The sequence below is a fragment of the Lathyrus oleraceus genome, chromosome 2, assembly GCF_024323335.1.
Source record: "Lathyrus oleraceus cultivar Zhongwan6 chromosome 2, CAAS_Psat_ZW6_1.0, whole genome shotgun sequence".
Lineage (NCBI taxonomy): Eukaryota > Viridiplantae > Streptophyta > Magnoliopsida > Fabales > Fabaceae > Lathyrus > Lathyrus oleraceus.
In genome coordinates this window covers 411,875,224-411,892,653 of record NC_066580.1, presented here as the reverse complement: position 1 = coordinate 411,892,653, position 17,430 = coordinate 411,875,224, and the positions used below count along the sequence as shown (strand labels likewise).

The 17,430-nt window shown below is 34.0% G+C and overlaps 2 protein-coding genes across 2 annotated transcripts; one reads left to right on the top strand and one right to left on the bottom strand.

Moving 5' to 3' along the window:
• Positions 1-10,266: 10,266 nt before the first annotated feature.
• Positions 10,267-12,940, top strand: LOC127119784 (uncharacterized protein At1g32220, chloroplastic). The gene is made up of 7 exons (XM_051050102.1): positions 10,267-10,529; positions 11,086-11,176; positions 11,271-11,359; positions 11,460-11,515; positions 11,630-11,776; positions 11,921-12,046; positions 12,530-12,940. Exons 1-7 carry the CDS (start codon positions 10,417-10,419, stop codon positions 12,808-12,810), a joined length of 903 nt encoding a protein of 300 aa, XP_050906059.1. The 5' UTR covers positions 10,267-10,416; the 3' UTR covers positions 12,811-12,940.
• Positions 12,941-13,731: 791 nt separating this feature from the next.
• LOC127119782 (uncharacterized) lies at positions 13,732-16,554 on the bottom strand. The gene is made up of 5 exons (XM_051050101.1): positions 16,361-16,554; positions 16,206-16,279; positions 15,623-16,125; positions 14,745-14,847; positions 13,732-14,164 (listed from the first exon to the last, which is right to left on the bottom strand). Exons 1-5 carry the CDS (start codon positions 16,433-16,435, stop codon positions 14,122-14,124), a joined length of 798 nt encoding a protein of 265 aa, XP_050906058.1. The 5' UTR covers positions 16,436-16,554; the 3' UTR covers positions 13,732-14,121.
• Positions 16,555-17,430: the final 876 nt, after the last annotated feature.

The window sequence follows — 17,430 nt, the reverse complement described above, 5'->3', positions numbered from 1 at the left end:
GTTGAAAGTCTAGGAGGAAAGAGGTATGCTTATGTTGTTGTTGATGACTTCTATAGGTTCACATGGGTAAACTTCATTAAAGAAAATTCAAAAGTGTTTGAAGTGTTTAAAGAACTCTGTCAAAAGATTCAAAGATATGAGGATTGTGGCATTGTCAGAATTAGAAGTGACCATGGGAAGGAATTTGAGAACAAAAAGTTTGAGGAATTATGCACCTCTGAAGGAATTAGTCACGAGTTCTCTTCACCCATCACCCTATAACATAATGGTGTGGTTGAGCTCAAAAATAGAACCATTCAAGAATGTGCCAGGGTCATGCTTCATGCTAAGAAACTACCATATAACTTTTGGGCTGAAGCCATGAACACTGTCTGCTATATTCTTAATAAAGTGACTATCAGATCTATCACTTTTGCCATATTGTATGAACTATGGAAAGGAAGAAAGTCAACTGTGAAATATTTCGATGTATTTGGGAGCAAATGTTATATTCTGGAAGATCGTGAGTAAAGGAGAAAAATGGATCCTAAAAGTGATGATGGAATTTTTCTAGGGTACTCTACAAATAGCCGAGCATACAAAGTCTTCAACTCCATAACCAAGGTAATGATGGAATCCATAAACATTGTAGTGGAGGACTCAACTAACGAAGTTGATGTCACAGATGATGTTGAAACATCAATGAATGATGTCCAAGAAGATGTTGCAGACATAAATACTAATATTGAACCTACAGAGAATGATTCAACTAACAAAGGGCCTTCCATCAAAATTTAGAAATATCACCCTAAAGAGCTTATAATAGGAAATCCAAATGAAGGAATTATCGCCAAATCAAGGGAAGTTATGTCAAATGCCTATTTTGTCTCTAAATTTAAACCCAAGAATATCAAGGAAGCTTTGACTGATGAGTTATGGATCAATGTTATGCAAGATGAACTTGGGAAATTCAAAAGAAATTGGGTGTTGGTTCCAAGACCTGTAGGAACAAATGTTATTGACAATAGATGGTTGCACAAGAACAAGTCTGATGAACAAGGGGTTGTCACCAGAAACAAAGCCAAACTTGTTGCTCAAGGATACACCCAAATGGAAGGAGTAGACTTTGATGAAACCTTTGCTCTAGTTGCTCGCTTAGAGTCTATCAGATTTCTAGTTGGAATGACATGTCTTTTAAAGTTCAAATTGTTCCAAATGGATGTTAAAAGTGTCTTCCCAAATGGCTATTTAAATGAAGATGTGTGTGTTGAACAGACAAAAGGATTTATTAATCCTACATTCCCAAATCATGTGTACAAATTAAAGAAGGCATTGTATGGTTTAAAACAAGCCCCAAAAGCTTGGTATGAAAGGTTGACTGAGTTTCTCATCAATCATGGATATAGAAAGGGTGGAATTGATAAAACTCTCTTTGTTAGAGAAAAGGATGAAAAACTTATGATAACTTAGATCTATGTGGATGACATTGTGTTTGGAGGGATGTCGAATGAGATGGTCCAATATTTTGTCAAGCAAATGCAATCTGAGATTGAAATGAGTTTGGTAGAAGAATTGACATACTTCCTTGGGCTCTAAGTCAAACAGGTGGAAGACTTCATCTTTATGTGTCAAAGCAAATATGCTAAGAGTATTGTGAAGAAATTTGGATTCGAGAATGCTAGTCACAAAAGAACTCCTGCACCTACCCACTTGAAGTTATCTAAAGAGGAAAAAGGCTTAAGTGTTGACCAAGGCTTATATAAAAGCATGATTGGCAGCCTTATATACCTTACAACAAGCAGACCAAATATAATTTTTGTTGTTGGTGTGTGTGTTAGGTGTCAAGCAGAACCCAAAGCAAGTCACATCAATCAAGTAAATAGGATTCTAACGTATGTGAATGGCACAAGTGAGTATGGAATGTTGTACTCCCATGATTCAAATTCTATGTTAGTAGGATATTGTGATGCTGATTGGAATGGTAGTGTTGATCATAGGAAAAGTACCTTTGGAGGATGTTTTTTCTTGGGAAACAATTTGATTTCATGGTCCAGCAAGAAACAAAATTGTGTATCCCTATCCACTGCTGAAGCTGAGTACATAGCAGCAGGCAGTTGTTGCTCTCAACTAATGTGGATGAAACAAATGTTGACAGAATACAATGTCACACAAGATGTCATGACATTATTCTGTGACAACTTGAGTGCTATTAATATCTCTAAAAATCCTATTCAACATAGTATAACTAAACACATTGACATCAGACATCATTTTATCAGAGAACTTATTGAAGATAAAGTCATAACACTTGAGCATGTTAGCACGGAGAATCAACTTGCAGATATTCTTACCAAAGCTCTGGATGCAAGTCAATTTGAAAAATTAAGAGGAAAACTTGGGATTTGTGTTAATGATCATTTATAAAAATTACATCTAATTAAGTGTGTCAGACAAGAGTATATCTCTCATCATTACACTGGACACGCTTACCTAAACCCATTACCACACTATGTACCCATTTGGACAAAACTACATTACCTTTTCAACTCAAATGCCTCATTTCTTACGTTTGTTAGATAATGGCTAAAAAGAGGGAGTATTGTGTATGCGCTAACCACTAACCACTAACCTTTCTTCCTGCCTGACTATGCTTAAGGAGAAAGGAGATGCAAGTCTGGCTCTGTCTAGGCTGTTGTGTTGTGATGTCAAGTCATGATGTCAAACTTGATGTTTTGACATCAACATACTGGTGTGACATCAACTTGATTAAGGAAGTGTTTTGTGTGATGGACTTGAAGTGTTTTTCCGTTGCATATGCCTCTAATATGTGAGGTAAAACATGTCGTGTTTGCTATGGAGGAACCATTTGAAAGGGAGTCCTGGTTATGTGAAACAAGGGGAGTACTGTCTACTGACTCTGACTGATGTGATTGCATGTGTACCCTTGTTATTTGTGTGTTTGATTTTGATTTGTTTGTGTTTAAGTCATATGATGTTATCCTGGACTGTGGTACATGTGTGTAGAGTGTACTTGGTTGTTTTAGCCAAATTTTTCCAAATGGGGAGATTGTTAACTCCTTATATTTTTTATTGGAAATAATTTTGGTAAAACTAACTTAGCTGCAACATGTTGCACAAGATGTCCTAACATGTCGTTGTAACATCTTGTCTGGAATAGGTGTTACTCGTGGTAACATGTGTGTTTAACTGATTCTAGAATATTCGTGGAATATTAAGTATTCCCTTGTGACATTCGTGATTGAGGAATCAAAGATTCTAATTGTGGTTAGTAGATTTTGTTTTCTAAATGTTGAGATATTTTAGGAAACTTTTGATTGATAACCTAATGTTGTGCAGTTGATTCATGTGGAGGGCAAGTCCCAAATCCAGTTCATTCTATGGCTATATATAAAATGTCTCAAAACCTAATTGAGGACGAAGAAAAAAAGATAGTTGATTGTATTAGGGTTTGAGTGTACGTGTTATTTGTGAGCCTCTCAAATATCACCCTGATATATGAGTAGGATTGTGTTAACTGGTTGTAAGAATTGTCAAGCACTCATAAGCTTTTAAGCATTGAGTGATTGTGTATCTGTGAAGTGTGACTTTAGAATTCTTATAATTCTTTAAGTATCACCGTTGTGATTGATAGGGAGGTGAGAATGGTATCACACCTATGAGAGTCTTAGGTAGAAGTTAAGCACGGGTAGTGATTAGGGTATTAAATGTAAATTGGAGATAGTTTGCAGAAGACTTACAAACTAATACTATTTAGTGATTTTCCTCCCTGGCTTGGTAGCCCCCAGATGTAGGTGTTGTTGTACACCGAATTGGGTTAACAACTTTGTGTGTTATGTTATTTTATTTTCCTCTATATGTAAGTTGTCCTGTTATTGATCAGATATTAGTGTCTTGACATCTCATGTGACATCTGATATCTGCATACTAGAATTTCATAAATGATTTAATTGCTCAAAGAATTTAAGGATTATTTCGCCTGGGATTATGATGAAATGTCAGGTCTTAGTCGAGATGTAGTGGAATTTAAACTGCCAATTTAACCTGATAACACGTCGGTGAAGCAAACACCAAGATGATTTACGCCATAAGTGGTGTTGAAGATTAAAAAAGAAATTATAAGGCTCTTGAATAACAAGTTCTTATGGTCTGCATGATATGTTGTTTGGTTGACAAATGTAGTCCATGTTATAAAAAAGAATGACATTCTTAGGGTTTGTATTGATTTTAGATATTTGAACGATGCAACTCCCAAAGATGGATATCCAATGCATGTCGTTGATATGCTAGTCGATTTAACGACAGAATTTGAATATTTTAGTCTTTTCGATGGTTACTCAGGTTATAACCAGATCTTTATTACAGAATCTTCAATATTTGTTGAGCAAGATAAATTTTCTTAGGAGGTTTATTTGAAATATATGTGACAGAACAATGGTTTTTTCGCCACTGTTGCGCTTGAAGAAAGAAAAAAGGTTCAAATGGAAATCAGAGCATCAACAAGCTTTTGATGACATTAAGAGTTTTGTGATGAACCCATTGTCTTATTTCCTCCCATGAGAAATAAATCTATGAAATTATATATCTTTGTATCTGAATTAACCATAGGAAGTATGTTAGCCCAAAAGGATGAAAATGACATCAAAAGAGTTATTTATTATATTATTCGAGGTTTAAATGATGTAGAAACCGAGTATAGCCCAACAGAGAAGTTATGCATTTGTTTGTATTTCACATGTACTAAATTGAAATATTATATATATCCTATTGATGTTTTCGTTTATTCTCATTTTAATGTCATTAAGAATATGTTGACAAAACCTATTTTACATAGTCGAATTGAAAAATGGATTTAGCTTTGACTGAATACTCTTTTAACATATGTCCCTTTAAGGGTTGTCAAAGACCAAATTGTTATTGATTTTATTATTGATCATGTAATCGTTGATGTAACACGTGATTATGTTGGTCTAAAGCGTTGGAGATTGTACTTCGATGGTTCCAAGCATAAGCATGTAACTGGTATTGAAATTTTAATTATTTTCCTTAAAGAAATTCCAACGAAGTTCAATTTCAAAATCGAAGGTTTTTACTCCAATAACGAGGTGGAATATGAAGCTTTGAAAACAGACTTTGAGATTCTTTTGAATTTAGGTGTTTTAGCGGTAAATTCATGATCATTAAGCTATGGATAAGCTAGAGATCAAATAGCAAGAGTCGCCACCGCGCTTTTATTGTTTCCAAGGGAAAAGGGAAAAAGTACGAACAAAACCCAAAAGGTAAGAAGTTTCCAAATCAAAACTAATAAAATGTCAGAGATTACAGGTAAGGGGGTTGGTTACACAGAGGGAAGGTGTTAGCACCCAAAGTGTCCTAGGTACTCCTAGGGAGCCCTTTTCGTGTGCATATGTACTTGGTACAAAGTGATGTTTACAAACGAATAGAATGGGGAGGAGGGGTGAGAAAAGAATTCATTAGTTATATTTTTGTGTTTGACAAGATCTTCGGTCTTGTGCCTACGTACCAACATAAAAATGAGAGGTCAAAACCTCGTAGTTCGTGATACAAATTTCAAAGTGGATGCATTGCTTTTAACAAAAAATAAGTTTGAAAGGCACAAAGGCCTAAAAATGGTTTGAATGAGTTAGTTCTTTTTGGATTTTTTGAAAGTTTAAGTCAAGTATAGTTAAGTTTATTTACAAGTTTGATTTAAGAAAAGAAGTTTGAAAAATGTCATGGCATAAAGCCAAAGTTTCTATCTTTTTGCAAAAGTGGTCAAAGTTGAGAACAAAATAAGTTCAATCAAAGAAGGTTTTAAAAAAGAGAGGGAGAGATTTTGAAATTAAAGAAGTGGAGAGAAGATGAAGAGACTATCCTATGTACAAAATTAAAAGTTTAGAGTTGAAAAGATCTGACCAAATGGGTAGCAATCTAACAGACAAGAATGTCAATAGAAACCCATAATTCCCTTGGACTTTTAGAATCAAGCAACACACAAATGCACAATTATATTATCTTGAAGAGCAAGGCATCAAATAAATATGGCCACATCCAAGCTTATCCATTCCATGATCTTCCTCAAAGTAGCCCATGTAACAGATGAATTTCACAAGTCACAGGTTCAAAATAACAGTTTCACAATGATCATGTTGCAGATGAACTCATAGAGATCTTGAATGATGTATCAGATGAAGTTTCAAATTGCAAGCACTTGGTTTTTCAATAAGTTGGCATTGGCCAAGTCCTTTAGCATAGGAATGTTGCCTAAGTTCTAAGTCCATTTGTCCAAGATCAAGCCAATAGTCCACACAAAAGTTTTTTAGGGTTTTTGTTGTTATTATGTACATTAATGGTCAAAGACCACACAAACAAGAAAAGTATACACAAACAAAATATATCACACAATATGGCCCAAGTGGATAAAGTAAAAATTGCATTAACATAAACAATTAAAATGATATGAACAATGACAAATGTATACAAGCTAGAATTAAATGACATTAAAGTAAATGACTTGAAATTAAAAGTTAGTAGTTAATAGGTTAGAAGTTAATATTGTTTTGCTTTTGCTTTTCATTCTTAGACATTCTTTGGAGAACACTCAACCCACTTATCACAAGCATGGATCCTTGAACCAAGATATCTTCCAAAGGAAGGAACAAAAGGCCAAGTTTCCACACAATACCATGAAAGAGGGGAGACTTACAATCTCACTAACTAGAATGATATGCCTTTTATGTCACAAATTTAGCGCTATATTAAGCAATCGTAATTGGACTTATGTAGAAGTCACAACTATTTGAGATTGGGCAATAGAATTTTGGTGTTAATGCATGTTAGAGACATAGTATTATGAACTATGCTCATGAAACATACCACACACAAAAAAGAACATGCAAAAGGTGTGGCCTAATCTCATCCATACTCATGTTAATTTTTCAATCAACTAGCTTTAGGACTTTGAGATATCATAGGCCAAATGAGATGAATGCATAAAGAAGGGGAATGAGATGAAGAGGGAAGGGAATGGATGAAATCACAAATTGATCAAAGGAGGACTTTTACCAAATTAATATCATTCATTCATTTTTGGAGATGGAATGTACATTCCATCAATCCCCTAAATCCAATGATATTAATTTGACAAAGTCAAATCAACCTTGATCAAGGCCCAACAACAATAATCAAACACCAACAAGTCATCATAATTGGTCAACAAAAATTATTTGACACTTATTCCAATTAAAAATACTAAAATAATGCATTTAAATTAAACATGGTTTGTCAAATTCCTAAAACCTCATCAAAACACCAAATAAATGGCCATGAGATTTATCATAGGTCAAACAAGGTCAAAGGACCTTGGAGAAATTTTTTCAGAATTTTCAAAGACTTAAAAGTATTTTTAAACAATTAAAAACAAATGAAAAATCAATTAAATCATGAAAAATATTAATAATGATCCAAAAAATAATTTTAATTCAGAATATGAAAGAGGAAAATATTTGAATTTTTTTGGTGAAACTCTCATGTTTTTTGGATCAATATTAAAATTAATATGAATTAATGAAAATAAAGAAATTAAAAGGAAATTCAAATAATCAGAAAAAACGTGGACCACTTGATCTCCCTCATTAATTGAGGTGGCAGATCAAGTGGTCACCAACGCGCGTTCCATGGTGCACGCTAGTCAAGTGAGCAGCACACGTGGTAATTAGAAACAACGCTCAGGATTAGAACAATTTAAATGGATCCTATGGTTGGAGACGTGCCAACACACGGCCGTAGCTGTAGCTCCTATCTTCTTCTCCGGTGGACCTCACCGGACTGGTCCACCTTCAACCATCACCAGAACAAAAAAGGAGGACATGATCTGAAAGGAAAAATGATGTAGATCACAAATATCACCTCAATTTTGACTAACTCCTCACATATAGAAAGATATGAGGAGTTAAATTTTGAGGTATGTCAACTGAGTTGCTTCGATTTAACCTCTAAGCAACTCAATCTTCTTGCCTACATTGATAGGACTTTAGACAACCAAAGAACCAAAAGAATTGAGCAAGATTGAGAAAGAATCGAAGAGATGAAGTTTTCTGAAAATTACCCTCAATGCAGTGCAATTCTTGATGTTGCTTGCTCCAAACATGATTTGATCACACTTGAGAAGCTAGCAGGAAGTGATTGATGAGGTTGCAAGGCTTTGGATCCTGGAGTTTTTGAATCTCCAACAGTTGAGATTCAAACTCAAATTTCAAGTTGAAATTTATGAGGTTTTCCTTTGGAATGAGAGGGTTTCAATGGGGGGCAAAGTTGGCGTGCAAGGTGTCTTTCAAATGAGCACAGAGAGCATGTATTTATAACATGAATGAATGATATTTGCACACTTGAAATGAACTTCCAAAATTAGCAATGTGTGATGCATGAGTGCATGGGCGTGTACAGGCCCATGAAACCACTCCATCTGATCCATAATTAAGTGTAAGCAAGGCTGAAGTCATGTTGGAATGCTAGGCAATTGTGCATGGATGTTTGAAGTTCAATCCTGCCAAATAATGATGCAATGTTCAAGCCATGTGCAACCTATTCAATTCTTGTCCAAAATGGATGAATTTGGAATTTTTAGAAAGGTGAGATCAAGAAAAACAACTTTCATGTTCAACACTTTTCCATTTGAAGCTTGTATCATGATGAATTTTGAGGTGGAAGTTTGGAAATTTCAACATGTTAAAATTTTTTCTAAGTGTCAAGCCATATGTCTCAATATTCCACCTTGCTTAATTTTTTATGTGAGCTTCAAATAAGGAAAGTGTCTTTATAAAAATTATATATCTTTCAAATACCTTCAAAATGGTCACCAATTTCATGTCATTTGGATTTGAAATGATAGAGTTATGCATTTTTGAAGTTTGGAAAGATCACTTGTTCAATGGTATAGGTCAAAAGTGACCTATAATGTAACCTCATATCACATGCTCATAAAAGTTGAATTAGCTCTCACTCCAAATATCAAAGTTGAAGTAGACATCTTCAATTTGATTGTGAAACTTGGAAATATTTCATCTTATAAAAATTGAGCAAGTTATGGCCTTGGGAAGTTGACTTTCAAATTAGGGTTTAGACAAAATGACCTATAATATTTCAACATAGAAAATGATTTTCCAAGCAAAAATAGCTCTAGGTATCAACATGAAAGTTGTTTGGAATGTCATTTAGAGTAAGTTTTATCTTGGAATCATTTTCATATGGTGAAAATTATATGAGTTAGGGTCTAGGGAGACCCAGTTTTGATCAGATAAATTCATCTGGCCAACCACCATCAACTAACTTGCTAATCTTCAATTCTCTTGACTTTTTAGGCTCATGGTAGATCATATATGCATAAGATGATGAAATTTGGAGTGTCCCTTGAGAAATTTGATCAATTGATGAGATAGCTTATTGGAGAAGTTACTCAAGATACCCAGTCAAACTAGGGTTTCCAAGACAAATCACCCTCAAACTCTTGAAGAAAACTTGATCAATATAACATATAGATATCAATAGGACTCATATATGATGCTCAATACCATTCTTGTATCAATTCATGGTTGTGCTCTTTGTCATGAGGGTCTCAAACCCTAGATATGAACTTGATAGATCAATGGAGATCATGCCCTACCTACAAAAGAGTTAAGCAAATGCAAATACATGTTTTTGTATTTTGGTTAGTAAAATGATAATATACAAGTATGATACAATCACAAAGTGCTTGGTGATCTCTCCCATAACAAACCCAATGAAGGAGGGGTAAGGAGGATGTCAAAGTATGATCCCAATGCTAATGCTTATGATGAATTTGCATGAGGGATCTTAGGGTCAAAATTGGGGTCTTACAGGTGTCAAAGAAGTCGAAATAAAAGGAGATTCAGAGTTGATTGTGAAACAATTGACAAAAGAGTACAAATTCATCAAAGATAAATTATTGATGTACTTTGTTAATGTCAATTTGTTATTGAGAAGATTTAATGAAGTTGATATCAAACATATTTATCAAATCGAAAACCAAGAGGCAATGATTTGACACAAATAATTTGTTATTACACAGTTTATAAGAAATGGTTATATCATAAAAGAGAAGTTGATTTCGACCGATCATTTTTCATTTGAGTTGTCAAAGTCAAAACAAGTGAAATTTCATGTGTTATTTTTCCCTTAGTACCCATAAATAGAGCAATTAGAAGAAAAAATAATAATTAATAAACACATTTGCTAAATTTTAGTGGATTTCTTAAAAAGTTAAAATATTTTTCATTAAAAAGAATGAGGAGAATTCGCGTGGTGGATGTTTCAAACCGTCACTGTTTCTTCTTCTTCCTTCTCAAAATTCTCTGTTTATTGCATCTTCACGAACTAAGTGCCTAGATTCAACCCACCAAAATGGCGTCGTTTTTGTCTCTCCCCGCAGTTTCCTCTCGTCTCATTCCCACCGCTTTCTCTCTCAAACGACCTTTAATCAACACTTCACCCAATTTGCATTTCAAAAATCACCGGTTTGTAATCCAATCTCTTCTCCATAAAATTCACAACTTTTTTCATTTCTCTATTCTGGGTTTTCTGTGTTTTCTGCTATTAGCTTTCACGTTTTCTGCTATTAGCTATTGTTTGGAACATGCCACTATGAAATTAGTTTTACTGAGGCTCTTTGCTTGTTTTCTGATGACAGATTATGATTCACAATCTTCAATACGAGTCTTAGTGAGTAATGGGTTGTATCCAAAATTTTGTTTTTCTTCATTTTTTGGACTTGATCAGTCAAGTGGTTTATGCTTTTGTTTTTCATTATTGTCTGATTAATGTCCGAACTATGGATTATTCTAATTTTATTAAAATTCAACATTTCCAATACTCTTATTATTATCTATGTTATCCAAATTGCAGACGCCTGTAGAGGATTTCGCGATTTCGGTAGTTACAAATCCTTGAAAGATCATGGTCATCTTTGCGCGAATTAACCACATTAAACTATTTGAACTGTTACATAATATATATAACAGCTTATATTGAAGTTTGTTTTTCATTATTATAATGGTTTATGTATTTGTGCAGGTTTGCAGTTAGCTGCAGTTATTCAGGTGTTGGTGGTTTTGAATCTTCAACATCAACTATAGATGTTGTGGCTGATGTTAAAAGTGAAAAGGTATGCGCGCACTTTCCATTTTTTGATGACTTCGATATTCATTTTTGGGGTGTGTTGTTCAAAAATGTTATTGCTTTTATATGTCTCGTTGTAGATTGTAGTATTGGGAGGCAATGGGTTTGTTGGTTCTGCCATATGCAAGGCAGCGGTTTCCAAGGGCATAGAAGTCATAAGCGTAAACAGGTTTGCGAAACATTGAACTAATTCACCGCATATGTCTGTCTGTTGGTCTCTTCTATGCTTCTTTTGGTTTTACGTATTTGATTGATGTTTTGTTTAACAGGTCGGGACGTCCTTCTTACTCGGATTCGTGGATAGATCAGGTTACTTGGATTTCAGGCATGGATTTTTTTTTCTTGCAGTTTTGCGGGGACCTAATTATTTGATAAAATGTAATGTGTTTTGGGCTTCTGGAATCTAAGCTATCTTTTATGCGATTCTAATGTGGTGCAGGAGACGTTTTTTATGTAAACTGGGACGAAGTACTTCCTGGAGCTACTGCGGTTGTCTCGACACTTGGAGGTTTTGGTAGTGACGAACAAATGAGTAAGATTAATGGCGAGGCTAATGTTGTGGCTGTGAATACTGCAAAGGAATATGGTGAGCCTGAGCCATCTCATTGAACATTATGTTTGGGATATTTCTTTTGCGATGATGCTTTAAGTTTATTTATCGAACCGGAGTTTAATAACCATTAACCCGATATGCTATTTACTGCTCACACAACTTTTTTTTTCCTTGTAGGAGTTCCCAAATTCATATTGATCTCAGTTCATGAATATAACTTGCCATCGTTTTTACTATCATCGGGGTACTTCACAGGAAAGAGGAAAGCAGAATCTGAGGTTCTATCGAAATTCCCTAATTCAGGTCATTATTCTCTTAGTCTTCATGATCTTGAAAGTTGAAACTAATTCGGTATTCGAGTCTTGTTAACAAATGACTGAGGTTCTGAACTCGACTAGTCTAAACTCGAAATACCCTGGCCTGCAAACAAGTCAAGTTGCTGATGAAATGGTTATTTTTAGACAACTGGAGCTAAAGCACATTGAGGATCCGACAATAGGGTTTGTGGAAGATGAATATTATTCTTTTGTCGTGTTCGGATTGACTTATTTGAATTTATCCGTTGGCATAAACATTTGTGAGTCTGTTCTTGAGGGCTCATGAAAACAGCTTTAGAATAGCTTATAGGTTTATATGAAAACGGTTTAACTTATCTTATGTATTGCTGTAGAAGTAGTAGCATTAGCTTATAGACAAGCACTTATATCGTAAACACTTATTTAAGCTGTTTTTTTTCATTGAGTTGCATTTTTTAAAACTCACTTAAAAATTCGAAAACATTTTCAGGTATTGTGTTAAGACCAGGTTTCATATACGGGAAAAGAAAAGTGGACGGTTTCGAGATTCCTTTGGATTTAGTAGGGGAGCCAGCTGAAAGAATTCTAAAAGCAATAGAGAACTTCACAAAACCATTAAGCTCACTCCCTGCTTCTGATCTACTTTTGGCTCCACCGGTTAGTGTTGACGATGTCGCGTTGGCAGTTATCAACGGTGTCACAGATGACGACTTCTTTGGTGTTTTTACAATTGAGCAGATCAAGGAAGCTGCTCAGAAAGTAAGGGTATGATCCAAATACATGTTTGGTGTCATACTAGATAAAATTGCAAATATTACAAATGGAGTGAAAAATTAAGTTGTTTTTTCTTTGTTGAATCTTTGGATACAAGCTATACTCTAACCATATTTTGACTTGCATATGCGTTGAGTGTCTGCATTATGAATGCATTAGAAGATGCAATTTCGAAAATAAATCTTCAAACTAATTTCTTTTACGAAATGGGGTGCCTTATTCACGAAAAAATTGAGTGTGTATTATGAATGCGTTCATATTCATATCTAAATTTTAGAAATATTTTGGCATTTTTCCGATGAGTTACATTTTTAAAAATTTGCCATAAAAGAAAATATCTGTATGTTACAAGAACTGCTAAAATTGAATTCATTCCGAACATTAATGATTATGCAGCCATGTTTCAATGTTATGATTTTTAATCTTTAAAGAAGAGATGCAATTTAACAAAATTACTCTTTTTTTCACACAAAAATAAACATGACACATTGTGTTATTACATAGTTATATTTACTTTTTGTACCAAAAAATAATTATATATATTTTAAAAAATGCCGTTCATGTGAAATTTTATTTGATAAGAAAAGCAAAAAGATTATCCTCATATGCAAATACATACTACATAAATTAACATTCATGAAGTAAATCACACATTTTCATAAATTTAATAAAATGATATTTATAACACACATCAAAACAACCAACCATTCACAAAATATAGTCTTAAAAGATAATAAATGAGGTCTTACATAAAATAATTTAAAATATTTAGTAAGCAAATATATATATTTCCAAGGCAATATTAATTTATTTTTCAATTGTTTCCTACGTGAAAAAGGTAAGATGAAGATTCGAATAACTATGAAGACTAAATGTGTATATTTGATTGGCAACATCAAAAGCAAGAGAGTGAAGGTATGAAAGCAAGTTAAAACAAACCCCTGTCTGCATCAAAAAAATTGTTGACAGCAATGTGCTTAGCTATAATAAAATTTCACATGGATTCCACTTATATCATCAACATTGGGCAATTAACCATCCACAAAAGCATAAAGCTACTCTTCAACAAAAGAAAATCATGAAGTTACAGTCAAAGTCGTCTTCAACTACGTCAATTCACAATAGTTGTCATTGCTTTCATCCTCTTCAGTTGTCTCATGGGCCATAGCCATATGTGATTCCATTTAGATAAGAATACCGACACTCTCTTGGTTTTGCGAAGATGTAAAAATGTAGATCAGTTACCTAACTCTTCAGAATAGGAGGGGAACCCTTCTGATTACACTTGCAGATTTAGCATCTAGGAATTTATACCTGTCTTTTATTTCCACTAGATTTTTCAGCAAGATACCTGTTAACATTATAACTTTAGTCATTATCAGAACGCAAAAAGCTCAGAAATCATAAAACCAAACAGCTTTTGAAGAAGTAACTGCTACACTTCTTTAAGCATCAATGTCACACTTCAATTAAATGCATTTTGAACCTGTTCAGATTTTCTTATTTGAATTTATCTATTGGCATAAACACTTGTGAGATTGTTTGGAGGAGCTTATGTTATAATTTATGACATGTCTATAAAGTTGTTTACAACTTGTTTCCACAAGCTCTCCAGGATAGCTTATGAATTTTTTATTTGTTTTTGAATGGCAAATAACTTATGAAAATGACGTGTAGCTTATTTGGAAACAGTTTGACCTTATTTTAACTTTGTTATAAAAATCAATTAGGCATAAGCCCTTATACAGTAAGGAAGAGCCTAATTAATAGGTTTATCTAAACACGGCCAAAGTGTACATAGTGCAAATAAACGAGACAGGCATGCAACAACAATCATCTGCTACATAACAACATGCTAGAAAAATTCTCTTGTATAACTAAAAAAATATGAGCTGAAGTTTATAACAGATAACACTTTGACAGAAACTTACTTCCCAGTAAAGAAGCCAGCAGAATACCAAGCATTCATAAGAGTTGTAAGATCCGTTTCTGAGTCACCAATTTGTTCAGGTTCAGGATTCTTACTCTCTTTCTCTGAATTAATGGAATAAACACACATCACAACAATATTTATATGCGCCCAAGAATATCTTTGAACTCAGTAAAGCTATTTAACTAGACAAAAAATCTAAAGCCAATGGAGCACAAAACTGGTGTGTGGCATTCTGCAGTTTCATTAATCAAATGACTCAAACCTAAGAAAGAAAGAACTAATAATACAGCATGTTAAACATTTAAGAACGAACAAGCATTAGTACAGCCAACACCATGCTTCTACGAACATTGACCGATGACAACTTCCATGGCTAAATCAGAAATAAACTCATGTCTTAATTCATCCAATTACATAACAGTAAATAAGAAGCAGTATATGACCCAAACACCAGCACACAATTTCATATGATGCAAGCACAAATATCACAAAATATGCATGTACTGTACATTATAAGCCATCAGTGCACAGAATATATCCAGGATCACATAAAGAATGCACATCATTCAAAGCCAGGGAATATCTGAACTCTGAAGACACAAAGGAAGCCAGGAGCATTTAACATGGATTTTAGTTCCAGAGCAAGAAAACGTTGCTTTAGATGCAAACAAAACAATTCCAGTTTTCGACTCAGAAGTGTTCATGTAACCATAAATTTGGTCATTTCAATAACAAAAGCATGGATAAGTGATATCATGAAATTAGCCAAAAATTCCGTAACAAAAGCATTGAAAAGCAATGTTATCAACTGATATCAATTAACTTACAGCAACTAAGCTATTCATGCACCTGTCTCCTTAAGGAAGAAATATTTACCTTCATTTACATTCAGATCTCCAGAAATAGTTGTTCTTATAGCAGAAAGTGCCCTCTCTGCTGCCCCCATCGCCATTTCCTGAATTTTACCATCTTTACAAGGTTTACCAGCACATGTTCCACCAACAGAACAGCCAGGAAGCAACGTGGACGAAGCCAAAGCACATTGACTATAATCCGGACAACACGAACACACAACATTCGGATCGGAAACTTGGTGCATAGGCATCCAATAATCTTGAGAATGAGACACAGTGGGTACATATTGGTAATTCAAAGTACCATATTGATTAATTTGGTCCCAAATCTTGAATCTTTTCTCCTCAAGTTCATAGTACTGAGCAACTAACTGATTATAATCATCAAAAGCTTGCTCATATGAATAACCATTATGTGCAATTTGAACTTCTTGAGCATTTGTCGAATCTAAACAAGGTTGGTGATTTTGTTCCAAGTTTGAAACTTTACTAGTTTCACTTGAATCAGTAGTGGGAATATTAATCCTAATTAAGCAAAAATAGATAATGAAAAATGATGCAGAAAAACAAAAAATGATTATTTCCTAAGTTAAAATAGATTGTACCTTGTAGTAGTTGAGATTTCAACGTTTTCTTGGACGATCCCCTCTGCTTCTTCAGTAGAGCTGATGTGCATTTTCTGATAGAAAAAGGGGCGAAATTAGGTCAAATTGAAAGCGGATTTGAATCATGAAAAAAAGTAATTGCGAAGAAAAGGAACCTTGTAAGAAGAGATAGCGTCGTCAAAAGCGTTGATGAGAGCGGAATCGTCCCATACATCTCCTTCTTTCCCCATTCTTGCTACAATCCAAATCGACCACACACCTTCTTCAACCTAAAACCCAAAGAATTCTCAACCCTGTTTGATTATACCAATTTTAAATTGATCTTTATCAATCTTATATATAGATGACACCTAAAAAAAAATTATATATAATTGTTGTGTGTATGCATTAAAAAAAATTGAATATTAATGAGCAATACTTTATATATATATATATATATATATATATATATATATATATATATATATATATGGGTAATGCTAACTTGTGCTCCAAGGGCACATGTTAAGAAACCCATAAATAGAAAATTTGTATTAAAAAAATAAATAAAATTATTAATTATAACTTTCTAATAAATTCAATAGACAATTTCCAAGATATTGTTTCTATATTTATCTCTTAATTTGTGCCCCAAGGGCACAAGTTAGCATTACCCTATATATATATATATATATATAGTGTTGGGAGAGTTTTTTCACTAGAGAACATTGAACATTGTGAGACTTATTCTTTTAGAGTAAGACCTTTGTGCGAGAGATATCACATATTCATCCAAAACTTTAAGGTGATAGGTGAGTGAGTTCTCTCACTTATAAATGCTCAAGTCTCCATATTTTCAACCAATATGGGACTATTACTCACACTTGATACATTCTCAACATCTAGGAGTCGATCCCAAGAGGACATAGTTATTTGGCTTGCAAAAGTTTCAGCAGGAGTCGACCCAAAGGAATCATGTGTCGACTCACCTGTGTTATGTGTCGACCGAAAAGTCTTGTGTGTTGTCGCATGGAATGCAACAACTTTGATTTTAAAATGCATTCAGTATGTGTCGATCCATAACATGGATGTGTCGACTCATAAAATTGTTTTTCATATAAAACCATAAATTTGACTTGTAAAAATATTTTAAACCTGATTTTAAGTGTCATAAGATGAAAATGCACATTTAGATATAGAGAATAAGATTCAATGTACACAACTACTAAGTGTCCTAGTTTTGACA